Genomic DNA, 27,553 nt, shown 5'->3' with positions numbered 1-27,553 from the left:
AGTTGATCAAGGAAGTTTGATGTATTGAGTTGTTCTTTTTAGGATGCCAATCACCACTGGTCAATATCTTATACTTCTAATTCTGCTTTGGTCCACACATGTAGGTAGACTTTTTAAATGTATAATTCCTTTCTATTTTAATGTTTCACTAAATTATGATTTAAAAAATGAAAAGGGAGTGCTCAGTTTTAAACAAAATAAATGAAGTAATTATAACGAAATTTCAGTTTACTGCTTATAATACACCTTTAGTTTCTTTTGCATTCAATTCTAATTAATTTAACGATAAATTCTAAAGATAGTTTATTAATATTGATATTAGATTATAACAGAATAATAGGAAAAGATAGACAGCGTTGAAATTTTAGTATCACATAAAAAAAGATACAGTGTAATCATACAAATTGTCAAACGTTTGTTTATATTCATTAATCTAGCTACAGAAAGAAACTGACTTTCAAATTGCTACTAATATTAAAAAAAAAAAAAAACTTCTAAATACCATTTACTGTACTGAAGATGTTAATTTATTAAATAATTTTAGACCATCTTAAGTTTTACAATATTGTTATTGGTATATTTATTTGCCTAAAATTTCTAATATTTATGTTATCTTTGTGTAACATGAACAATTACTCTGTATAAATCTACGAATAACAAGTATATAACTTCATGATCTCTATAGCTTTCAGTTTAAGGATAAGAATGTGTGATGGTGTTTACTAGATAACCCCATATATTAACAATTCTGATTGATTTCTTTTAAGACAAAAAGGTGCTGTTTAGTTGACTACTATTAGCCGAAAACTATATTTCGTAATCAAAATTCGAATTCCCTCGTGGCTATATGGTAACCATACACGTTTTTGGCGTGAGAGACCCGCGTTCGATTCCCAGTGACAAAATATATAATTCGGATCCCACATTAAGCCGTAGGTTCGCGTATCGTATAGCCTAAGTACTGAAAAGAACGCTAACCCCAAAACAATTAAATTTTAATATTATTCTCTAATAAGAAAGAAATATGGATTTGTCTTCTAATATCAGCAAATAACGCTAAGCAAGCGAAACATTCAAGAATGCTTTGTAGATCTTACATAAGACGCGTTCAGCGCACAAGAGAATCTAACTCACTTCAAGTCATTTGGACATATTTCACCTTTAATATCTCCATCTGAAGCTCATTTCAGAGCTTATGAGATTCATATATTGTAAGTAGCTAGTATATCATGAAACAAGCGTTAACTTTTCGATATACAGTAAACATACCTTACAAACTTCATGTCTCTTTCTCTCAGAATTTTGGTAAATCGGCCTGGTTTCCTTGTACTCTGAACGTCCCCTATATTATAACTGTTCACAAAAATACTCTCTCTTCAAATACAAATTAATTACAGTGAAATTAGTAGATGTAAAGGAAGGTGATCTTAGCGGAAACATGTATGTAATGGAAAGTTTCATGGTCTAGCAAGTGTTCATACAGAATATTAGACTACATTATTTAACGAATATTAAGCAAAATTTCCCTAACGCAAATTAGAAAGTTATCTGATTTCGACTAAGAAAAGATACTTTGTGACCCTAAAATGTAGGATTCCCTTTTATACCTATATTTTCAACTCATTATTCTTGGACGGATTCGAGAAAAGTTACAAAAGATTATCAGAATAACGAAAACTCATGAAAAAATGCAACATACCAGGATAACATGGGGTTAAATTACTCTTCGCTCTCAGAACAGCTCTGGTGCGACTTGGAATGGAGTCATAAAGGTTGTTAATGGTAACAAGTGAAATACTACATCGTTCCGCGTGGAGGGTGCATCACTCAGTTGCGTGAAGAGACGGAGGTGAAAATCTGCGCTGGAATGGTGTCTCCAAAACGAAGTATATATATTCAATTATCTTAGGCCCGGAGATTGAGTGAGTCAGGGGAGGGATAATCTTCACCCTATCTTCCTCAAACCAAACTGCAACAGCCTCAGCTAGATGAATAGGCGCATTTAATAGAACATAGCGCTATTGCCCGGAAACAACACCTGAACCATAGCATGAACATGCTCCCATCAATGTCAACATAATCAAAGCCAATGAGCGACCGGTTAGAGTCAGCGCAGGGCTCACTGAAAACCACAGACCCATAGCATCATAGAGCCGCTGCAATATTTCATGGTTGGGAGGAAACAGTAAGAACCATATACTTCATTGGACGTCCAGTACGCGTACGCACGTCCCGTAATTTGAAATAAGATGAACTATTATTCATCCAATCATTTCACACGTCTCCAGTCATCAATAGTGCATGTTGCATGTTTACGACATCATTGGCGTCGTGCTAAAATGATATATCCTATATCAGTGGTTTCACCGGTGCAAACCGATCCCGTATGTCCATGTCATGTAACTTGAGGAGGACTGTGATCGTCCACACAGCGTGTGGAAGATGATTTCCTCCGTTTTTTGCACTACGACGGTTCTGAGTGGATTTTATTGGCTCGGCAGAGCCTATCGTTGAGAATCTTCTTCCAACGACTGTTCCTGTCCGCCAATGTCGTTTTGCAATGTGTTTTGCAGGCCGTCATCACTTTCGACACTGTCCCTCGAGACAACAAACACACTTGCCTGCGCGAACAGATCTAGAGAAGAGGGAGATGGTCAATGATATCGAACTTCAGTTTATACAGTTTATACAGGGTGTCCCAGAAGTAGATATACACCCCTGCATTGATGAAGTATAACATTCTAGTTTATGGGTTTATTTGCTTCGGCTGTTCCGAGCTTAAAATACATGTAAAAAGATTAAGAACAAATAATAAGGAAACTAAGTCTATATGATGGATAACAATAAGAAATGACATAAAAAGTAATGAGTTGATCAGTACGGGACTGTATACCTACTTTTGGGCCACTCTGTACATTACGACGGCTGCTTTGTGGGAAAGAGCATATTCTTGCTAGAAGGTGATGCATTTGAACAGTTTTCTTCGCCTCTTTTCCTTCAATACGGCACATGATTTTCCAGCAGGTTCACACATCTATCAGTATTGAACGTAGTTCCTTTTTTGCAGATATTTGTTCAGTTTTGCTCCATTACAATCCCAAAATAACAACGCCATCACTTTTCTAGCATATTTTTTCTCTTCGACATTTTTTAGTCTTGGTGACCCACTATGGCACCACTGGATAGACCGAGTCTTTGTCTCGAGATCATACGCATAGAATCGCGTTTCATCACCAATAACAATTTGTTTAATAAAGTTGGAAACACTCTCTGAAAAACGTTGCAACACACAATGTGCACAACCCTTCTTGTCCGCTTCTGACCAGCTGTGAGGAGTTCGGGCACAAACTTTGCCAACAAGTTTTTCATACCAAGTTCTTCATCGCAATGTAATGTACACGTTCCATATGATCTCTAAGGTCTTGCAATACCAGTTCACCTGTCTGCAAGAATCACGTCATGCATACGATCCACAGTTTCTATAGTCATCACTGGTTTGGGTCTTCTACACCTCTTCTCACTTCGAGGTCTCCTTCTGCCCCCCCCCCTGAACTCTGCTACCCACGATTTCACTGGTATCAGTTCATCAAAATTTCCCTCCGCTTCTATTCTTCGAGAAGAGGTATTTAATGACTACTCTTTTCTCACATTTGGTAAAAGTCATAATGTCTCCGCCATGGTCACTGCAAACCAACAACAAAAGAGAAGTATTTGACGTATATTTACGATTTTTTGCAAAACATCCTCTAAAATATAGTAATATAACATAATATAAGTATTTTGAAATATGAGTTGATATATTCTACTGTGTTAGGTCGGAAACTTATCCACTCCCACCCCCCTCGTAAACAATAGATGTCATCGCATGCATCCTATAGTTCCAATGTACTTTGTAGGTAGCAACAATATTGAAGTTAACTTTATCAAATTCAAGGGACGAATTTTCAAACTTTATTCAAAGATGAGTTGAATTAATAATAATGAAGAAGTTTTGTGAGATTTTGTTTCATTGTTGAGATAGTTCTACTGTTGCAAGCATGCTTCCGAATAGTAAAATTAAGTGCACTTAACAACTAAAATAAACAAAATATTAAAACAAATTCCACGGATTATTCGATTCAACTTGTGTTTGAAAGAGGTTAGAAAACTTCATATCTTGAATTTCATTGAGTTATATTGAGTATTTTTGTTGCTTACAGAATACATTGGAAAGATAGGGTGCACGTGATGCCATCTCTTGATAATAGTTGAACCTTTATATTTACCTTAAAGAGATTTTAATGAAACAAATTCCTTCTTCTACGCAATAATTATCCTAGATCACAAAAAATTGTGAAAATAATAGTCGAGAGTAATAAAGCATGCACTGGCGGTTAAATTTCTTAACGTAGAATTATCTACGTTTGAATTATTGACGAACGCTGAAAGCATTTGTTTTAGAGAAGCAATATTTCAGTTGAAGCAAGGTGTTATTTAGTGTCAGATATTATTCTATCACTATTCAATGTTGTATCTTTTTCTGAGTTGTCTCATCGTTGTGTTCACGTATTGTCATCAGATGTCTTTTTTCCTGATTTTATTGGGAAAGAATAAAACACACCTTCCTCGAGCTGATTCGAAGCTCTCATCTTTGGCTCTGTTAGTTCTGTTTTTCTTATTACTTTACCCACAGATCTATCTGTCCGGTTGCTCTAAGAAAGGGGTCTGCACGGGCCGGATTTTTTAACCAAGGCCCGACCTGCCTCGTGAATTTATAATGTGAGATCGAGTACGGGTATGAAATATGTTTTAGTATTTAGGCCCGAGACCAGTCCGAGCTCGTGTTATAATCAAGTGAGCCCGAAATAAGCCCGAATTACAGAAACTTAATGATTAACGCAAAATTGTATTTTTATTTGTGCTTTAAAAGTTCTCCAGAAAAAAACGGTGCAATAAATACCGTTGTACAGTATATTTACATAGTTGGGCCCGAAAAGGCCCGAGAAATATGGTTGCATATTTAAAAGTTTACGGCCCGGGCCTGAAGTGATATATGCTTTTCAGGCCCAAGTCCGGTCCGCGGGCTCAGCCCGAGCCCGTGCAGACCTCTACTCTAAAGGCTCATTTGCTGGCTTAGTTAGGAATACTGTCAAAGAAATTTACTGTTCGCATATTTCAATATTTCAATTGAACAATATATATATATATATATATATATATATATATATATATATATATATATCAATGTTTAGGGAGAAATATGGATTCTGCAGTTATGTTTACAATAATTTCATGACAGAGAAAGACTAGAGAAAATTTGATAGGTGTTTCGTACGTTGGTCTTCCTCCTACTGAAGTTTCAATGTTCAGCATTCAGGAGTACGAATTCCCTCTAAATTTCGAATTAGTTATATCAGAATCTGAAAACATGCCACACGGTTGCCAAACTTTGCGGATATAATTTCCTTCCCATCAAGTTGGTCATTAAGGAAGTAAGCCAATTAATTGCTTGTGTGTACATCAAGGATAGTCACAAGTAAAATAGACAGAAATGTCCTTCAGTTTGAAAGAATTGTTGATTAAAATACTCGTAACCAAATAATTCGTCAAATATTTTTCAAATATAAGTTTGTTTTGGTTACTTCTACAAGAATTTACATAACAATAATAGTATTTACATAACAATATTTTGTGTATATCCTATTTAATTTCCTTTCTCATGTAGGTTATTTAGCGCATACGCGTAAATACACGTAAACAAATGCACAGAAACTTACCATTTCCATTATGCAAAATAGGCCAAAGTGCAGAAGATGCCATGGTTGTTTAGCAAACGAAAACACAGATCATTAGATTTTTTTTTTTTTTTTTTTTTTGCTTCTTAATTTACGCTTCTTTACATTGTTTTAGGTTAGATCAGGATAAATTCGATTAGTTTAGGTCGCCTACTTCCAACAGAAAGTAATGTATGTCTCTTATCCTTGAATGGATACACTGGATTAACTCTGAAACATGGTTCTACCAAATATAAAACTTACAGGTAGAATAGGATAAAACCCAAGTTTCTTAGCGATTTCATGGCCAACTCTAGTTTCGAAGTGGTTACAGGCTAACCAACATGGCAGTCAGTGTTTACTCACAGCCCGTTTTCTTCATATCAAAACTAACTTAAGATGGTCCAACGTAACGTAACTAAAAATGTCCAAAATTATATCGAAAAAAATAAATACAAGACTGAACAAAATCTGTGGAACCATGTATCAGAGTAGTGTCAATACACTTCTGCTAAAATAATAGGAACTGTCCTCATGATATGTATTATGTGACACAGCAGCAGGAACTGCCCTCATGATATGTGTTATGTGACACAGCAGCAGCCTTATTTCTTCTTTCTACACAGAACTGTTTTATAATTTTAGTTTGCAACGGGGGACATCTCATGCACTTAACACCCAAATGTGCACAGACTTGGGCTACATTACATATACTTACACTATATGTAATCCACAACTTCCCATGTCCAAGACAGATCCTCCACTTGGTAACTTACTTTTGAGGTCTTCTTTTAAATCTCTAAAAAAAAAAAAAAAAAAAAAGGTTCACATTCAGCCCGTCCATTGATATTTGAATTATCTTAGTTTCATCCAATTCCATTGTGCCTTCTTTAAATCCTTGAAGTAAGTCAAGAGCTGTTTACAGACCTAAAAACACTGAAGTTAGGTAGCATGTATTAACTTTCTCTTCCACGCTATCCCAATATCGTACATGTATAACCATCTGTTGCTTCTGAGAGACTTTAGTTAATGACTCGTCAAATTCTACAATAATAAAATCACTTTGGTTATTATTATTATTTATTTTTTTTTTTTTTGCAAAAGTTCATGTTTGAAAGAAATGAAATCTTTAAGTTTTACGTCCCACGATTATGCCGGTTGAGCTGAAGGAGACGGTGATGATGAGAGATGAGTGAAATGGTGGGGTGCAATACCATATGTTATTACATATCCTATTTTATCTCACTGCAGTTGCATTTTGACGGCAATTGCATTGTCCGGAAACATAACTGGAAACATAGACACGTCACTACCACTTTTACGTAACGAAGAATGGCTCATTACACTCTGCAGACACCAAAAAATATCTGCTTTAGTTACACTATCGTTAAGAAGAAATAAGTCTAATCCACGGGGAGAAGTACCTTGAGTTTGCTTACTCTGTCCAGGATTACCTGTTGAAGAAGCTTCCTTCCTTTCTTCCTTCTGAAATTCCGATCTTGTTGAAGCTTCACTTGTAACACTGACACTTTTGGGATCCGTTTCCACAGTTTGTTCATTTTCTTGAACTGTCTTTCCTTGTTCGAAAAAGCAATGTAACACTGCTGAATTACGTACAGCATCAAAATTTTTTCTGTGTTTGTCACCACTCAGGTGGCTTGTAAGAGCTCTACGGTCCATGTTGCTCAAATTAAAAGTTTTTTTTACACACTTTGCACTAAGCTTTGGTGTTATCGGGCACATTTTGGATTCAACCAGCGGCGGCCGCTGAAGGGGAGCCAATGTGCCGTGGCACTACCACAAATAATACAAAAAATAATATAAATAATATTTGCATCTTACTAAATAGCAAACTTTTTTAATTTTATGCACAATACTTTACTTGCAACGTCATCAATGCTCACGAGAAGCTGGTTTGAGTCGCGCTCAGTGATTGAATGCGCTCAGAATTACTCGCACGCTAGCAGTACAGTACATAGGCCTATATCTACTCTGTTCGTGCCAAGTTCTCCCGTGCTCTCCCGACTGTTCAAAAAATGGTTTGTGCGCATGCTCGTTAGTTGGAGAGCAAGAGGAAAGTACGGAGAAATAACTAGCGTTTTGTGCCACGATCGAAGGTGGCTCAAAGCGGGAGATTTGTTTCGTCTTATGTTTTGATGCTCTAGGAAAGGGGGCTTTATTTTGGAGTTAAGTCGCCTGGAATTCTAACACGTGACTCCTGATTCACTTGTTCCTATTGCAGTGTTTACAAACTAGTTACTTATTACATACCAATATGTACCATCTAGATTTGACCCTCCCAAAAATCAATTTGGAATTTATTTCGTTATTGTGTTGTCAACCCAGGTATGATCCCCCCCCCCTGATTGAAACATAAACACATTGTGCGCCTGAGTGTTTGTGGTGTTGAATGTGGTGTGTATATTTTTGCGAAGTTTTGATGCTGAGTATTTAAGTGCAGTGCTGTTTCCTTCTTTCTCTATATTTGTAACTATTTTCCATGAAACTAGAACAATACATTACGATGAATGGGGCAAGTAATTTAGTGAAATATCCGTTTTCATCCCTATCATATGACGACAATCTAACTGGAAGCAGGAAATTTAGGAAGGCAAATGCCTAATCTAAAATTATATGTTAAGCAAGTGATCCGTAATAAGGAAAGTTTGCATCAATTTAGCATGAACATATATTTGGAAAACAGTTCGAATTTGTGGTTGTGATGTAGCCAATCCTTTATTTTGTTTTCCGTGTGTTGTTTGGGGGGAAGGGTCGCCAGCTGGACAAAATCTACTTTATGTTTATAATAAGTTTACTGTAGGCACGAATAAAATAATGTTATTCGTGCCTTTACATATACTCTTATTTACGGATATGCGCTTATTTATTGTGTACGTTTTGGCACTACCATATCATATACTCACGAGCCACCACTGGATTCAACAACGAAATAAAGGATAATTTAACCAATGAGACTGAAATACAGTATGTTTAGACATTATCACACGAATTTTTTTATAACTGCACTCACTGAAAGTTAATTTTATCACTAAACGCGAACAGGAATTATGCTACTCGACGAAAACTTAACTAATGAACACTAACCAACCTCATCTCGAAACAACAAAGGAATAGTCCCGCTGGATTACAAGTGAAAGCCACGTAGCGAGCAAGAGGATACGTTCGAAGTTATTCGATTGCTCATCACGGAGATATCGCAAAGGGAATTTTTCGGTTTCTACCCAACAATCTACCGGATATAGTCCGATTTAACAGAAGATCTACCAGCCACAATTGGTGCCTCCGAATTGTTCCTCCGTTCAACTGGATCAACCATCACTCAGTCGGTATCCAACGTTTGGGGTGACCTAATTCAGCAGGAACGGTTTGATATATTCATTATTGTTTTTATTTAAAATGATAAGCAATGTAAAACGAATGTAATTAGTAAACGGTGGGAGTAAGATGAGTAGTTAACAGTTATAATTACTGGTTTGATTCCAAATATCCTTAAGGAATGGACTATTTATAGGGCCAATCTTACAATGTGTGGATAACTTTATCCAACCTATTAAGTTAGAAAGATTTCGCGGCAGTAACTCTCACTTTACACACAAGCTACACACTAGTACTGTGATCAGTGGGTGCATCGCGTAATTTTAACAGGTTGTGGAGAGATAACAAGAGGTGGTAGGACTGGCCCATAGAGAGATAATTTTATCGGTACCTTTAAAAATGTTTTGAAAGTACTTCAAAAGTAATGATTTGAGCAAATATGTAAAATGGAGGCCTCTTTTAGGCGCGGACCGCGACACACCTGCCCCCTGCTGTCAGAAACAGCAATTAAAACAAAAGAATATCAGTTGCAATTCGGATACGTAGAGTAACGGCATAATCGAGTGAGAATAGCGGAAGGATGCTACGCGATGTGACGGAGGACGTTTTTGGAAGCGCCCATTAGCATATACCTTGGTGGAATTGGAAATGACTGATAGAACCGGATCTAGCAGGTGGGCAGTTCGATAGAAATCGAAAAATTTTCTAGCTTCCCCTTTGCATTATAAGCATATCTCTAGTTCTATCAAGTAGAGTTCCTGGTAGAAGCGTTATTAAATACACGTTAGCGATACACAGAAGGAGGACTCTTTTTAGGCTTTTCTTTTCCCAGCAAAAGAAATTTACATTGCAAAAACATTAGATTTTGGACTAAATTTCCCTGACTCTTAGCAGAATTCCCTGTTCCCGAACTTCACAATTTCATGATTTTTCCAGGTTTTTCCGGTCGCTCGCCACCATGTCAATGTTAGTCTCCTTGGTTGTTTCTAACCATTCGTTTGACGAAAGGTTGTATAACTAATAGGGTACTATCGTTTTTAGTTAAAATACCGTAATTCATATTTTATTAAGTAAATTGAAAAGAGCAACGGAAGTAGGTAATAGCCCTTTGTACTCTTAAACAACAAAGATGTAAGAAGAGATTTGATTCATTGCTCATGAATATCTTAAAATTCTGTCCGGAAAATTTTGTGATCAGACTGTTTAATAACTAATTTGCAAAACAAATATATAGAAACTATAATATTCATCATAGTAAGGAACAATGAGGCTTGTTTTGCAAAAGTTATATTGAAACTGGGGGTTAATGAACAACTTAATTTTTAATTCCACACATGCTATTAAACGTATGTTATTACTCTTAGAAAATGGAAGACAGTAAATACTACAAGCATATGCTACGACATTTAAAGAAATATTTGCTTTTGCAGCTTCCAGAGACATGTTCGTGTCCATTAGATAGAGTATTCACTTTCTTGGAACACATCAGAACACAATACTTAGAATAACTTCATACTCCAGTTATACAAAATAACTCACGCAAATAATCATAAAACCTAGAATTATGTTGAATTCTCTAATTTTAATTGTATATACACTCGTACACCCCTAAACACAGTACTTCACTCGCATATTATAATGCAAAACAATGGAAAAGGTAGAAGTTTTTTATTACTCTTTTTAATCAATATTCCTTACTATTAGAGAGAAGAAAAGACATTTTTGGAACTATTAATTTTTGTGCAATTAAAGAATAACTTGTGGATTTTTTTTTTTTTTGGCGAAATATTCTCTCAATTAGTTTCAAAGCGGCTGATTACCATATCCAGCCCTTGTAAGAAAAACTGAAAGTATGCTGGAATTGTTGTGCTCCAATGGGTTCATTTAGGGGTTATTTTCGGTGACAATTAATTGTTGTGTTGAGTTGATTTGGAGTTTGACGTCCCTTTCAGCAACTAGGCTGTATGAGACTAGACATATTCTACTGATTAACGTGGAATTCGAAGTACATGAGCTGTGGAAATTAAAACTCAATATCTGTAGCTTTCTTAATTCCACGAGAAGACAAACAATGCGTACTCACGCAACGGCAAATATTATATGGCATCATTTTTTTATGAACCAGTAATACATACAGAAAGTTCAAAAATTTATTCAAAAATCAAATTTCCAAATGAAACTATATACATTAATGGGTTACTTCAAAAAAAAAGTAGGGGCAGCTGCCCCCCTTTGCCCCCTCTAATCGCCACCCATGCTCAGTTTGATGTTTAGCTCACTCAAAACATTTTTTAAAAGCTTTCATTAAATTGTTGAATACCTCAACCGAGCACTTTAGTGATCTTAGCCATCAACTGCATTACGTGATCTTGGACAGAAAAAGAACACCAACTTGAGCACCCAGAATAATGCTAGCAACTTGAGCCAATTGGAAGAATATTTCATTATAATTTGGAGTGACACAAGAAACTCAAAATGTTGGAGCTGTGCAAATTAAAAGATATGGATATTGGTATATTGTATTGTTGTCACACTGACAATTTGACAAGAATAGGAGATCTCCAATATTAGGAACTAATTTCTCACCAAATAATCGAATTGTCAAATAATATGTCCACCAAGTTTCACAGAGCAAGAGTAGCCCTACATTTGATATCAACTTTCTGCGAAGTAGACTTTGTTGGGAAAATTATTATTTCTTTTAAGGGAGCAACACAATTCCATATTTCTAGAACGCTGTAAAGATAATTTACTACTAAATTTTAAGTTACGTGAACTACAATGAAAAAAACAAAGCTATTGGATATTGGTATCTAGGATTTTAGACTCCATTTTGCTTACCAGCCATAATCAAACAACCGTCGTATCTGTGATCAACTAGTTTATTCATATTGAAACCAGCTTCAGTTAGAAATGAAACAGTCGTGGTTGCTACATTCTTGGCCAGGTCATTAAGTGATTTAAATCCAAGATTTTCTTTTCCAAAAATGAGCATTACTATTGCTATTACCATCAAAAGGATTCCTATCGACAAATGTTCCTTTCCTCCTATATCGGCGGATTCGTCAGCTAATACTTATTAGGAACTACTTATGGTAGTTCTTTCCATTGGATGGCATTCTTGTTATATAATAATAATAATAATAATAATAATAATAATAATAATAATAATAATAATAATAATAATAATAATAATAATAATAAAAACATTAAGTTTCTTTAGAGTGCCAAAATACGTGCTGCCGCCGTCGTCCATCACAAACATGGAAATTATAAGTAGAGATGAATATTTGAATATTTTAGAAACAATAAAAATAATAGAGCTGCTTTAATTTATGTTGATAAGTCATTCTAAATAGGCTAATATTAATGTAATGAAAACAGATTAGCTATTAAAATCCAGGGAGGGGACTTACCACATAACCTCTCTCTCCCGATGCCCATGCATATCGCGCACAAACAAGCAAACAATTGGACGAATGAAGAATGTCGCGAAACTCGACAAGAAGTACAAACAAGCGAATATATCGTATTACATTTAAATAGACGAAGACGCTTGAGACAAACTAAATTCATTGTTCTCGTAGAAAACACATAAATTTTAGTTTCAATTGAAACAACTCTGTTTAAATACCTTTGTGTACACTAAAAATTAAATGATAGAATAATAAGAGAATGGAAACATACGAATCCTATAATCGTCGATTTACCACGAGATAGAATATACCGTTAGGCAGTTGTTAGAATTCTTCTACTTCTAAAACAAGTCATAGCTTTATAGTGTTGTTTCCTACCTGTGTTCTGAAAGATTGTTTGAGCTAAAATTACGAGAAGCTACATAGTGATACTGGTTGATGTATAAATGATTTTTAAGTAAAATTTCATGATCGACTGTGACTTTAAGAGAGCTAGCCAGAAAAGTTTTCATATAACTTGGTTACAACTCCAACCCCAAGCTGTGAGGATGATTAGAATGTCCTAAGGAAATTATACCCTATGTTTTGTCGCAATCGAATATTTTTTACGAGGCTTATAATGAAAAACTGTCTTGAATGTACACGTTCTACTTACAACATGAAAGTGGATTTTACTCCATTTTACCCTCTTAAGCTTGATGGATTACAAATCTGATGAATAGCGTTATTTCTCCAAATTGAAGAAAAGCATATAACAAGTTCCATTAAAATCGAAAGTTTTATTAAGTTGATTGTGGAACAGATGGACAGACAAGGGCGCCGATTTCTCTGTAAATTTGGGGGGGAACATTCAAATGCAGAAGGTATATATATGAGGATTTTAAGACAAATTGCATTCAAATTATGCCAAATATTTTATATTCATAAATACAATAGGGGCCCACATAAGCCTTCGAGGGGCCCGGACCCCCCTGGCCCCCCAGGATCGGCGTCCTTGTGGACAGATACAAATACGGATCGAATTGAGTGACAGAAACTTCGCTGCATTCGATTCAATTAACGGTTTGAGAAATGAAAGTATCCTGATGTTTTAACAATCCAAAGAAATACTAGGGTCTACTAATACAATTACTATTATTACTACTACAGTAACAACAACAACAACAACTACTACTACTACTACTACTACTACTACTACTACTACTAATAATAATAATAATAATAATAATAATAATAATAATAATAATAATAATAATAATAATAATAATAATAATAATAATGGCAGTTAAGTTGAATTTCGTACTGATATCTCCCACTTATTCTTCATGTACGGAAAACGAGCACTTCTGCTAATAATATAATATAATCATAAAACTATTCTATGCACGACCAGCTAAATATTTGGATGATCATTTGATGGCCTATTAGATTATATTCACAGGTAAATTAACACTCTAGAGTCAAACTTTTAAAGTAGCACATTGGGCTACATGAGAAATCGTTGTTGACTGGATGTGGTCAGCGGGCGGTAGTTGGGCGGCCCAAGTTTAAACGAAGGAATATTCCCTCTAGATATCTGTGCTACAAGTACATATAAAGACACATCGTAACAAAATTAAGTTATCACAACATTGTTTCTTATGCAAATACACACGTACGTAAATGTCAGTACATGTGGTATGATAACAGTATAAAATATACTAGTTTACCTCGGGAAAAATTATTTATATCTCCCTTAGAAGAAGGCGTCTACGTAGATAAATTCTATATATTAATACGTACAACTCAAGAAACAGCAGCTATTGAAGATCTAAAAGAGTAAAACATTCTTCTGGTAGATCTAGAGAACATAACTCAGTCAAGTACGATCACAGAATAAATCACGAAAGACAAGCAGCTATAGAAATGGCTGTCAAGGTCTTTGCAGTGCTATGCAAATAGGCATTTCTGCTATTCGCGAGCATATTTAGAATGCCAGCTGTTAAGGCAGCATGGTCTCCTTGGGAAGACGGAAATAATCATGATGATTGATATTCTTAAAAGGATTTATAATTAAATATGACCATTGGTGTATCGGAATGTCAAAATATTTAGAAATGAGTGAAAACAACATAGAAAATTAGTGTCAAATAAATTTTGAAGTATGTCAAAAACTCTTTTATCCTTTGTAAATCAAAATTTAAAGAAAAACAGACAGCACAAAATTAAATTTTACTACTATAGTGTATATGATGAAGTTTATATGGTTAAGAAGAGGAGATATTAAATTTGGGTTACACAAGGAGGGTCATGAGCCAAATATGAGTCATTGAAATTTTAGGGGCTGGACGGAAAAGACTGATTTAAACATACAAACCAATTATCAGCTACAATTTTGTTTTGCTTTAAGAAACAGTATTATATATATATATATATATATATATATATATATATATATATATATATATATATATATATATATATATATATATATATATATATATATATATATATATGTATATATATATATACGGTGTAACAAAAAGTCGGGACAGTGGAATACCTCGAGAAATACACTTGAGATTCAAAAACCACGAAACACGTGTCCAATATTTTAAGAAAGGCCTATTCAACTAATATAAAATGAAGCGGCAACTATAAAATTTTAAATAGAAACCCCTTATTTTTGTTGCAAATTCGGATTCTGAGTCCAAAAATAAGCAACTTTTGCTGGAAGTACTTTTTCGTTATCTTTCTAGATGGCGCTGTAATCGCAAAAAATGAATATCATTGTACCGAGCTCCCATAACTTTGCGACCTGAAATATTTCCAAAATGACAAAAAAAGTGACAATCTGGTTACGCAAGAACGTAACCATGTCAGGGGCCTATACAAATCTGTGAACAACAAGTGTTCCCAGGGATCCTATTATTGGGGCCCAGGGCCCAACTTAAAAATGTCAAATGGAACCCCCCCCCCTTTTCATTGCAGATTCTAATTCTGCGATTGAAAGTAAGCAATTTTCACTTTAAGTATTTTTTCGTTATCCTCATAAAAAGTACATAAATCGCAATAATAATAATAATTTAATAATACCATTGTACAGCTGAGGTTAATAAATGAAAATCTACTTCAAGAACTGGGCACGCAGTGTGATGTTGCTAAGACCTTCAAACAAATAAAGTTATGAACATGTTTGTAATAATATTCTTCAAGAACTGAGATTTTTCTGTGAGATTGTGGACACTATGAAAGTTGATTAACGCCAGATCTCCGTTGGGACATGAAATTTCAATTAATAATCGGACGTAGTGTCAAAAGACGATTAAGTTATTCAATATTTGTCATATTTATGTAGATATTATAATGACGATTTGATTTGAACATGGACCATGTGATTTTACCTGAGAGGTAAAAGTGAAAATGAACACATAATGTTGATCGGTGAATCTATTAAAGTTTAAAATGGAACCATCAGTTTGTTGTTATGCTTATGTAGATGTACATAATTACGATTTGATTTGAAACTGCATGTAATTCCATCTGAGAAGTAAAAGTAAATGTGAACATGTAAAGTTGATCGATAGATCAATTAGTCATTAGAAAAGAGAGCAAATGTGCTCTTATAAAACTAGTGGAACAAATAACATTTGATCAGAAGACATAGGTATGTGTCATCCCTATGGCGTGTTCTGTAAATACTTATCGTTGATCATAAATTACAGTCCAGTAACGTAGAAGCTATTAGATATGGGTAGCAGTAATCATTGTTACAGAAAACTTCTGAACACTCGTGACGTATTTCAACTGGTTTGTTTCAGAGCTCTCAAAGTAAAGTTCTAACGCTCTCGATGAAATGAGGATGGGTCAATCGCCAAAGGTCATGTGCAGAAGTAAGGGTAATATTTAACAAAAAAAATTCGCGTTTCACACAATCTAATTTCGAGATCTACTGTCGAGTGTATCGTAAGACGCGTCGAGAAAACGGTAACTATAAAAGAGTGTAACATTCCTGGTTGACCGAAATCGGCGACAAACAGCTTGATGTTGCACTTATTTGTTGAAAATATTCACCTTAGCATTCATAAAGCTGCTGAACAACATGAGATTAGCCACATGTCTACGAAAAGAATGTTGAAGAAAATGAAAGTTCCACCCATAGAAAATTCATATGACATATCAGCTGAATGAAGATGTCTTTATCGTCGTGTAGAATTTTCTGAAGATATGATAAAACAAATCAATGATGATCCTAATTTTCTTACTACCATTGTATTTTCTGATGAAGCCACGTTCCACCTAAACGGTTACATTAACAGATATAATTGCAGGTTTTGATTTGGCAGCAATCTCATTGGTCCTTTCACACCCTAAATCCTAAAAAGTTGAATATCTGAGAAGCAGTGCTAAATAATACAATAACTGTTCCCTTTTTATTAATGACAATTTGATTTTTGAACTGTGTGAAGAGATGCTTAGAAATCAAGTACTTCAATCAAGGAGAGACACTGTAGAATACAATTTTGCTCACAGATGGTTTCAGGAAGATGGTGCAAGACCTGACTACAGTGAAAATATGCATCAATTTCTTAAGACGGAATTTGCTAAACAACGGATTGGCAGAAGAGGCGAGGTTGAGTGGCTCGTTTGTTCTCTGTTCCCCTATTTTATCGCCACTATACTACTTTTTCTGGATTCATCTAAAAATCCAAGTATACCAAACAATGCCAAACACTTTGGATAATCTTCTTCAAAGGATTATTGATGAAGTTGCACTTATTGAACTGAACGACGTCATCAGTTATGCAGTATTTGTCTTTTACCAACGAATTGCTCACTGTCAAACCAAGAAAGGTGGGCAGTTTGAACACAGACTATGAAACATCAGTTACACTATGTTCATCTGCCAATTTTAGACAACCAAGTCGTGAGAGGCACGGAGACCACGATAATCAAGTTCTTCGAGAAAAACGGGTAGACAGTACGTGGCTGGTAAAGCTAGTGTGTAGTTACGCATTCTGCAGGTAGCGTAACAATAAATTAAGATAGCAGGAAATGAAGACAGGACGACGTTCTTTACATTCGAATTTCATGTGAAACGGAATGTAGTTAGTGTTCAACGAAGTGGGCGTTATGTTGAATCCAAGTGTATGAGTCACACCTCCCTAACAATTTAACTGAACTTTGAGAACGCATTTAAAAAGCAGGTGAATCTACTGACTCTAGGCTGTAGGAAAGAGTGTACCAAGAATTAGACTATATCAACGTTTTGTAAATTTGTTTTCCTGTGAAATATTCTTAGTCATTTGTGCTTTTTCGTACTACTGTGAAATAATGATTTTATTTAATATGTCCGTGTCACGTGATATTTAACGAACATATTGTCTACTTGACCTTTACAATTGAAGGGAAGATGTGTCTTGTTGTGAAGCACAAACACTTTCCTTTCCATATCGTAATGGATTACAACGGTCGCATTGCAATGTAAATGAAAGCAATTTTGTTTTAAGCTAAGTCTTTTTTAAAATATTGATAACGTATTCCGTGCTTTTTAATTGCACGTGTATTTTTCGAAATATTTAGGTTATTATCAATCCCAGGTAAAGTACATGATATTTCTTCTTTTGAGATTACAGCGCCAACTAGGTAGATAACGAAAAGTATTTCAAATAAACTTTGAAAATTTGCATATTTTCGATCACAAAATCAGAATCTGCAATAAAAATAGAGGGTTTCCATCTGAAATTTTCAAGTTGGCCCCTGGGGCCATATGATGGGACCACTAGAGCACTTGTTCACAGAATTTTATAGTTCTGTGACATGGGTACATTCCTGCGTCACTAGATTTGTCAATTTTTTTTGTCATTTAGGAAATATTTTAGATCACAAAGTTAGGGGACGTCGCGTCGGTACGATGATATTCATTTTTGCTATTACAGCGCCATCTAGAAAGATAACGAAAAAGTACTTCCAGCAAAAGTTGTTTAATTTTGGTCGCGAGAATCCGAATCTGCTATTTAAAATTTTAAAGTTGCCCCTCCCCTCCCTGTAGAAGAGGGGGAGAGCAACTTCATTTTATGTTAGTTGAATAGATCTTTTTGAAATCAGATCACTCAATCTCAGTATCACTCAAACTCAGAAGGGGAATTCGCCTTCCTTGTCCTCCGCAAATGACGCCCATGTGCGTAAGGTAAGGAACTTTCTGAAACCACAAGTATTCCATTGGCCTCAGCATACCGAATTCTAACCAATGATTTAAAGATAAAAATCTGTGTTCGATGAAACCGTCTCTTGTTGACTGCTGAATAGAAACAGAGACATCTAGACAATGGAACCCTGCTTCAACAAAAATTCTACTTGAAGATCAGGATCGAATTGTTGCTATTGATGAAATATGGGTCAGAGTCTTTGAGCTGGAGTTGAAATCATAGTTCAACCAGTGGGGAACTCCGCCTTCCCCAAGATCAACAAAATGTCAACGAGCTCAATTAACAAGATTATGGACAACAAGAAATCATCATGGCAGATAGTTTTATGTAAAAGAAGTTGCACAGCAGTATATTATTTTGACTTCTTGCTACAACTGGAGAGAATATGCACCAAGTCCGAACCTTGGTTGCTCGAAGCTCGGCCACTTATTCTGCATAGTGATGGTCACCAACATTTCGGGAAATCGAAAATGGAAAGTTATGCGAATACGACTAGGAGTGTTACTTTAAACATCCTGCAATTCTGGCATGAATCCGATGACAGACTTAGACCAATTCTCAAAGTTGAAATAACGTATGCATAGACGTCGCTTTCCATCTTTCCAATAAAAGCGACCATTTTTCTAGCAGAGCCATTCGACAACTGAACAAAAATGGCGTTTTGGATGGAATACTAAATATTCCTGGACATTGGATATCGCTCATTGACGAGCAGACATTGGCGTACAGCATTGAAGGCTTGTAACACAATACTATAAAAACACTAAACAAGTAAACAAAAAATAGCGTGCATTATTTATGAAAAGACCCTCTTACTAGCTAGATTGCCCATATCTAATGCAGTAAAAGTGCCCAATCACACTTCCACGCATCACTGTAACTGTTGCTTACTAATAGAGGATGCAGTATATTCCACAAATAATTTTTGAAAGCGATATTACAAATAAGAACCAATCGAGGCCAGAAAATTTCTATAAATTTGAACCTGTTAGAAAGTTTCTACACTAGATACGTATGCATGATCGAATCAAAAGCGTTCGTTAAATCCATGAAGATTACTTTTAATGTGTTATTGGAAATATATGTAATTGAATCCTCCTGTACATATATAGCTGAAGTTTACAAGGAATAATACTCTTGGATACTCTTGAATAAGAGGAAATAACTTAGGAAGACTAAACTGATATGTAGACTGGATGAGAGGAAGAGTGTTTTGAATAGATATAAAGGAAAATAAGCTCCACAAGAAATAAGTGAAAAATCCAGCCTCCTTTATCTTTTTTATGCATGAATTTGCGTTGTACATTATCATCGTCTTCATAGGTATTCTGTCATTATTGGCAGACTACTTGTCGCAACTGAGAAGGTTCCATACTCCATGGATTTCCGCTAACCTCTTCACGTCTTCACGTACGAATTTTCTCGCCATTCGTATTCTCGCTTTTATTTCACCTTCGCACTTCATGTCATCACTAATAATACTACTCAGGTATCGAAAACTAATCACTTGTCCTTTTTCTCCCCTCCTACTTCTATGGTTGCCATACACAGCTTCGTTTCAGTCATCATGGCTTTTGCATTTCTAACATTTATTTTCATCCCATATTCTTCACAGATCTTCCTCTAGTTTTCTAACATCTTATTGATTTTAGCTTCAGATTCTGCATTAAGCAGCATACCATGTACAAACCGTGCCGTCTTCATTTTGTAGGCTCTTTTTCACTATCTCTTCTAGATAGATACTAAATAATTTTGCCAAAAAAACAGCATCCCTATCGATCTCCCAATTGCACTCTCTTCTGCCATTTCCTTCTATATTCTAACATTTACTTGTTGGTTCATATATAAGTTTATTACGAGTCTACGATCTTTTCATTCCAATCTAACTTTCTTAAGAACTTCCAACAACAATTCCCAGTTCACGCTGTCAAAAGGATTTTCGAGATCAATAAATACCACATACTCCTCTTTTCCTTTTTCACCGATCACCCTTAATAATACAATCGCTTCTCTTGTATTCTTATCTCTCCTGAATCCGGACTGTTCTTCCTCAACTTTTTCATTTGTTCTTCCAGACAACCTTCTATTCAGAATTCAAAGCAAAAATCTTGCTACGTGAGATATGCGACTAATAGTTCTATAATCTTCACATCCCTCTGGATTCGATTTCTTAGCTATCGGTATCATGATCGTTTTCAGGAAGTCTTTTAGCTACTCTCATATTTCATATTTTCAGAACAACTTTTCCTTGCCCTTGTCTCCCACATTCTTAACGAATTCGATTGCTACCTTATTTATCCTCGTTGCCTTTCCATTCCTAATCTCGTATATGGCTTTTCAAATTCATCCTGAAGAAGACTAAACACTCTATCATCCCCGGTTACTTCATTTTTTACTTCAATACCTAGGCCACAGTGTTTATCCCTACTCTCATATAAGCCCTCAACATATTCTGTCCATCTTCCTAAGACTTCACTTCTCTTGTTGACTTTCTTTCTATTCTCATTTTTCTACTGCCATCATAATACCCCTTGTTTCCTTCGAAGTCCCATAAACTTCATCTTCTTGTACATTTTCTCAAATTTCCAAACTCTTTCCAATTCCTCTATATCCTCTATCTGGTTATATTCGTGACTCGTTGTTCAACTTCCTGTACATCGTTCTGCCTTGTTTCGTATCAATCTGTTTCCACGTCTTCCTTTCACTCATTTTCTCCAACATATGTTCTGTAACCCATGGTTTCTTAGCAGTTTTGTGTTTGCGGTAATCAACTACTTCTTTTGCAGCCTGCTGAATACAAATTTTGTTATGTTCCCATCGTCTATTACTACCTACACCTATTCTTTTCTCGTTTGAGTATTTTTCTTGGAATTCTAGAACGAAAAATTTCTTACTTCCTCGTTTTTCAACTTTTCGGTATTCAGCATCTTGTTGCCTAGTTTTCATCTGATTTCACTTTTCTGTTGAATATCCACTTCGGCCGTCACAAGATAATGATTAGGAAAAGTGTCAGTCCCGCGAAGAGTCTTTGCGTTTTTCAAGCTATTCCGATACTTGTTCTGAATCATAATATAGTTTATCTGATGTCTTCAGCCGTCTATTGAGGATTTCCACGTATATCTTTTCTTGCGCTGACTGAACCACGTGTTCCCCATTACTAGTGAATTCTGTCTATAAGCAATTGATCACTTTTTTCCTTTTCATTTGTTTCGCCTAAACAGTATTTGCCTGCGACTTTACATTCCTGTTTTTCTTCCACTACAATTATTCGTGCACCCCACTTCTCCCTGTCTATGATTTCTTCTATTTTCTCATAATTTTCCTCTACTTCTTCAATTGTATGCGAAGTGATCAATGTGTATGTCTGCATCACTACTAGATCCTTCTTTTTTCTTTAAGTCTTAAGATCATAATTCTATCATCAACACATTCTGCTTTCACTACATTCTCTTTGAAGTGTTTACGAAGAATTATTCCTATACCATTATGACCACCCTTTTCATTACCTGAGTAAAACATTCTTTGTTGTTCAACATCCCATTTCCTTCCCATGTAACTGCACAGACTCCTAGCATATCTAGAGTACTTTGTTTCATTTCCTCTTTAATATTTTCTAATTTCCCTATTTGTAACATGGTACGTACGTCCTATTCTAAATCTTTTGTTCTAGCGTGTATTTTTTTCCCTATCTATCTTCTCCACGTTGTTACTTTCTCGTCCAATAGTCCTTCCTAAGCTATCTCCTTCCTGGAGATCCGAAGGGGACCTCCGGAACTATATTTTAACCTGCGAAAGACCATTGTACATATGCTCTCTTTTAGCTGCCAGCACATTGTGAAAATAGAGTGGTGGGTTCCCGTTGCCTTTCACCCCTCAGTGCCCCAGCCGTTAAAGTCACTCTGACCACGCCTGTGACTAATGTCCAACTTGCCATACCAATCCGTATGATTTCAGCCAATTTGACTTCTAGAGAATGCTGCCTTCTCCCAGAACATTTTTCAGCTGGCTAGTCCATTTATAATAATTCGGCAGGGAACTACTGCCAACATAACTCTAAATTTAACTGTAGCACGAATCCTCCCCTCCTCACACATAAAGGTCTTCTTATAGGTGGTGTTTATAGAAATGGTTGTATATTATGGAGGGATGATAAAATGTTTAGCCTTAGACGTTATAAGGGATCAGTAATGTATAAGGGAATGGAACTGTTAACACTTCCATTAACATTTGTACTTGCACTTCATCAGTCTTCTTGTATTTCACCTTATTTAAATGGATTCTTCGTATATATGTTCCTTAGATATCTACCCCTTGTTTTATTTCTTTTTTATTTTCACAGTATTTGGTTGTTATATCAAGCGGAATATTTGCTACTTTTCATTTACATGGCCGAGGCAAAGTTTTTGTAACCTAAATGAGTTGTTCCAGTGAGGAATTCTACTGCTTTTTATATTGGTCTTTTCTCAATCACTTACTTAATGTATTAAATGTAAATTGTGACAAATGTCATGCATATTTACATGAAAAAATAAATCAAAAAACCAAAACAGAAGGTGATAGTTTTGTTTTAAAATTTTGCTTGTGCACAGAAGTGTTCATTTTCTTCAACTTTCAAAAACATTTCTATAAATAAAATTTTGTATTTGTAACGCTAATCAATAGAAAATATAATATCATCACTAAGACAAAATATTTTTGTTTCTTTTCAGGGTTCGCATTCGGCTCTGAAACAACCCGACCAAAATCATAAAAATGAGAATCACACCGCTGATTTTTTGCATTTGCTTCTATTATCATATGGTAATGACGTAAGCAGTGAGGAAGAAAACGCTTCATCAAGCGACGAATCTTATGAATATTTTCAACAAGGACTCCATAATATTCTGGATGCGAATATTAAAGACCAACAGGTAACTAATGTAACGTCATCTTCACCAGCTTCCAAAAACCAAAACACACTTCTATTAAAATATTTTACAAACCATGTTGTAAGTAGCACACTCTCTAGTGCTTCTGAGGAAACATTGCCTGTGAATCCAGGAACTATAAGCATAAGTACCGGCAATAAAATAGAGGGACATCAGGATCAGGAACCAGACAACGATAATGCACAAGAAGCTGACGATCTGTCAACAAACGTTTTCTCTGATTCTTTGCCCAGTATTGGTAATATTCTGTCGAGAAAGGGTGAAGTTATATTGAAAGACATACAAAATGAATTAAAGAAAGGGAAAAATGCTAGTAGAAACGATTTGAAAACAAAAGTTGTATCAAACAGTTTTGAATCCACACAGCCATCGTTAATGCATTACCAACTTAGTGATATTAGTGACGAAATAAAAACAGAACATCCACAAGAAACAAACAAAATTAATGTACAAGAAAGCGATGACTACTCAACAAACGACTTTTTCCCCGACGACGATTCTAATATTACCGATGTGATCTCGAAGAAACGCGGTATGCTATTGAAAAGCATAGACAAAGGAGTGCAGACTGTATTAAACCTCGGGAAAAGTGATAATAATAATTTGAAGAACTCTAGAAAGTCTGAATCCACAATCATATCACAAAGAAGATATTTACCTGTTGAAGAAACAAATGAAGAAACTGTATCAACAATACTGGAAACAAAACGACAAGACCAAACTGTGGAAAATCAAAATATCAATAAGTACTCACAGATAGGATTTGTTCCGACACACAATTCTATCAACAACATTCAACCAAATGGACAAAAGCATCATGAAAACAACAAGGCTGTTTCAACTATTATCAATAACATTTCTACGCACAACGGAAAATTTTCCAATGCCAAAGATCAAGATGTGCCATTAAAAGTGCAGAAACCTGCTAAAGACACAGCACTGTTTAATAATGGGCCTATTAGTACAGTGCTTAACAAAATTATATCCCATATACCTATACTAAGTGGATTAGTAAAAAATCAAGAAAAAAGCAGTAAATCTTCTAGTGTTCCTCAAACGACGAAGAGAGATAATACTCTCATGAGTGACGTCGTACCGGAAAGCAGCTACGAGGATGACAGTACTCCTTCATCCCTATTCAAACCAAGATCAATACTACAAGGATTATTAGAGACCAAGAAACGACTTGGTCAGAGGTTAATTTCACGATTTCCATTATTTAAAATATTAGCACCTTCCCAACAAACGTCTGATATTAACCTAATGAATTATGCTGTTATGGACGAAAATGGTAGATCAATTGTCAAAGAAACTTCAGAGGATACGTATAATTTGTCACAAAACAGGACTGATGAGAATATAGGCAAATTAAATGGAAATTTGCTGCTATTAGCGGATTCACCTGTGCCCCAAGGCTATGTTGAAGAACCAAATGAACCAGAACAGGGAAGAGTTAGGAAAGCGGCCTCACATAAAAACAATAGTGCTTCAATCATTAATGAAGTACCTATACAAGGTCTAGAGAAATTGTTAAATGTTAAGAAAGATGGCCAAGATATATTACTAATGAGTGACGAACCAGCAAGTAGAGTGTTAGATGCAAACGTAAAAGAAAAGGAAAGTATCAAATCTTCTGTTTCACAAGAGATTAGTACAGCACATCAAAATAGGTTAACTACTGGTCGTAGTGACAAATTAGAAGACGAAATAACTGCTTCATTACCCAAGCGCCACGAACTTACAGAATCACAAATATCAATCGGTGAACCATCTAGTGACAGCACGATTATGAATGGCGCCCTTACATTTAGCAATCACGAAGCTGGAAGTAATTCTTCACTTTCACGAATAATAAATGGAATACGGGATACCAAGAAACATCCTGTCAAACGTATATTTCCAGATCTTTTGTTATATAAAAATTCCGTGCTTGCTACGCAAATACCTGGCAGGGACGTAATGAATAATTCTAATATAGATGAGAATGGTGCTACACCTATCGATACAACTCATGAGGACACTTCGTTAGATAAGAAAAAATATTATTATTTCAAAAATTATAAACATACAAAACCACAAGTAAAAATTAATGAGACTTTCAATGACAGTACAATCATGAACGACGCTCCTACAGATTACAACTATGGAACAAGAAGTTTCTTTTTAATTCCCCGGCTAGTGCGTGGATTACTGAATAAAAAGATACAACTTGCCAAACGCTTGATTCCAGGACTTTCATTATTACAGCATTCCGCACCTCTCACAGAAACACCTAATAATGGCAAAATGAATAGCGCTAACATAGATGAGAACAGTATTTTAGCTTACGAAAAATTTCCTCAAGACTCTTACAGTTCGTTAACTAGGGAGGATGATGAGTATTTTAATAACTATAAACATTCAAGAGAGCAAATACCAATCAATGAAATCTTCAGTGACAATCCAACCATGAACGATGCCCTTATGGCTAACAAGTATGAAGCTGGAAGTAAATCCTTGATTCCCCGAACAGTGCATGGACTATCGGTTGAGCCAGTATTTAAACATTCCGTATCTACCACACAAACACCTAAAAAGAACCTGATAAGTGCCGCTATTGGGCACGAGAAAGACGCTTTAAATTTGGGAACAATTTCTAAAGACATTCCTCGTTCGTTAGGTAAGAAGAGCGAAGAAAGTTCGGAGAAGTTGAATTTGTCTGTCAGCTCAATTAATGACTATAAGAAAGCTTTGGCCTTTTCTAGTAACGAAAATTCGAATGATTTACAACAGAATAAAAATATGTCAACTATCGGTCATACCAGCGATTTCCAACACGAAATATTACTCGAGGAGCATCAATTACCAGAGCCACATATACCAATCAATGAAGTTTCGAATGATAGTGCAATTATGAACGATGCCATAACGGACAATAATGGTGAAGGTAGTAGTAATTCTTTGCTTTCCCGAATAATGAATAGACTAATAGATACCAAGAATAAAGTTGGTGAACTTCTATTCCCGGAACATCCATTATCTAAAAATTCCGTACATATCAAACAAATTCCTAACAGTGATCTAATTAATGATACTATTGTTAACAAAAATGGTGCTTCAATTGTGGAAGAAGTTGGAGAAGGCAATGACAGTTCATTAGGTAAGGCAAATAATGAGAATTTGGAAAAGTTGGATAATAACTATTCTCTATTTCAAACGGACTCCACACAATCTCAAAGCAATAACAAATCTTTATCTTCGAACTCACTTAGTAGCTATGATAAAATTTCTGTTGTAACTAGTTCAGAAAATGGAAGTGCCACTTCAACTAATGAGCCTAAACTTACGTGTGTCAATGATATTTGTAATCCAGAGTGCAATGGAAGTGCATGCAACATATCCTCCAAGAAAGCCGAAACAGAAGTAAAGGCGCGTAGTTTATTCACAGAAGAAGAAGATCCAGTACTAATTTCACCTGATCCAACTAACAAAGATGATGATTTAAAGGTCTTGCAAGAAGAAGTAACCATGAAATTCACAAGTCCGTCTAGCATTATGGACCATTCAAAGCAGAAAAAATATGTGTTGAAACCAAAATCCAGTCTGCAATCACTTTTTATGAATTATGGTAAGAAGAAGGCGAGGAAAAGTCGAAGACCCAAAGTACAGTACAAAGGAAACTCAGTTCTAATAACATGTCCAAAATCAAAGCTTATACAAAATGAAGAAATTTCGCAGTTACCGTAAGTGTTGAAGATTTAACTATACTACAGTTACATCATGTGACCAGGACAACTGTTTGAAATTGTCACAAACCCAAAGTGTATTACAGAATTCATCAATAAAGAAAATACGTTATCTTCAATACTGATAGTATTTAAATATCTTTACTTAACTTCACAACTTAAATATTTTGGATTCAATTATAATTCAATGTAAACTGCAATACATTT

General features: G+C 35.4%; 1 protein-coding gene across 1 annotated transcript; it reads left to right on the top strand.

Moving 5' to 3' along the window:
• LOC145691820 (uncharacterized) lies at nucleotides 1-27,553 on the top strand. The gene is made up of 2 exons (XM_081767133.1): nucleotides 1-100; nucleotides 23,403-27,553. The coding sequence occupies exons 1-2, from the start codon at nucleotides 44-46 to the stop codon at nucleotides 27,345-27,347; spliced, it is 4,002 nt and encodes a 1,333-aa protein (XP_081623259.1). The 5' UTR covers nucleotides 1-43; the 3' UTR covers nucleotides 27,348-27,553.

The sequence above is a fragment of the Thermobia domestica genome, chromosome 8 (assembly GCF_964235325.1).
Source record: "Thermobia domestica chromosome 8, izTheDome1.hap1.1, whole genome shotgun sequence".
Taxonomy (NCBI): domain Eukaryota; kingdom Metazoa; phylum Arthropoda; class Insecta; order Zygentoma; family Lepismatidae; genus Thermobia; species Thermobia domestica.
The sequence above is the reverse complement of the archived record's forward strand: the minus strand, read 5'-3'. Positions and strand labels throughout refer to the sequence as shown.

Excerpts from the sequence above, each read along its gene's own strand:
- LOC145691820 (XM_081767133.1), top strand. The coding sequence starts at position 44 with ATGCCAATCACCACTGGTCAATATCTTATACTTCTAATTCTGCTTTGG. Across the intron at positions 101-23,402 it reads TTCTGCTTTGGTCCACACAT|GGTTCGCATTCGGCTCTGAA; the intron begins GTAGGTAGACTT and ends GTTTCTTTTCAG.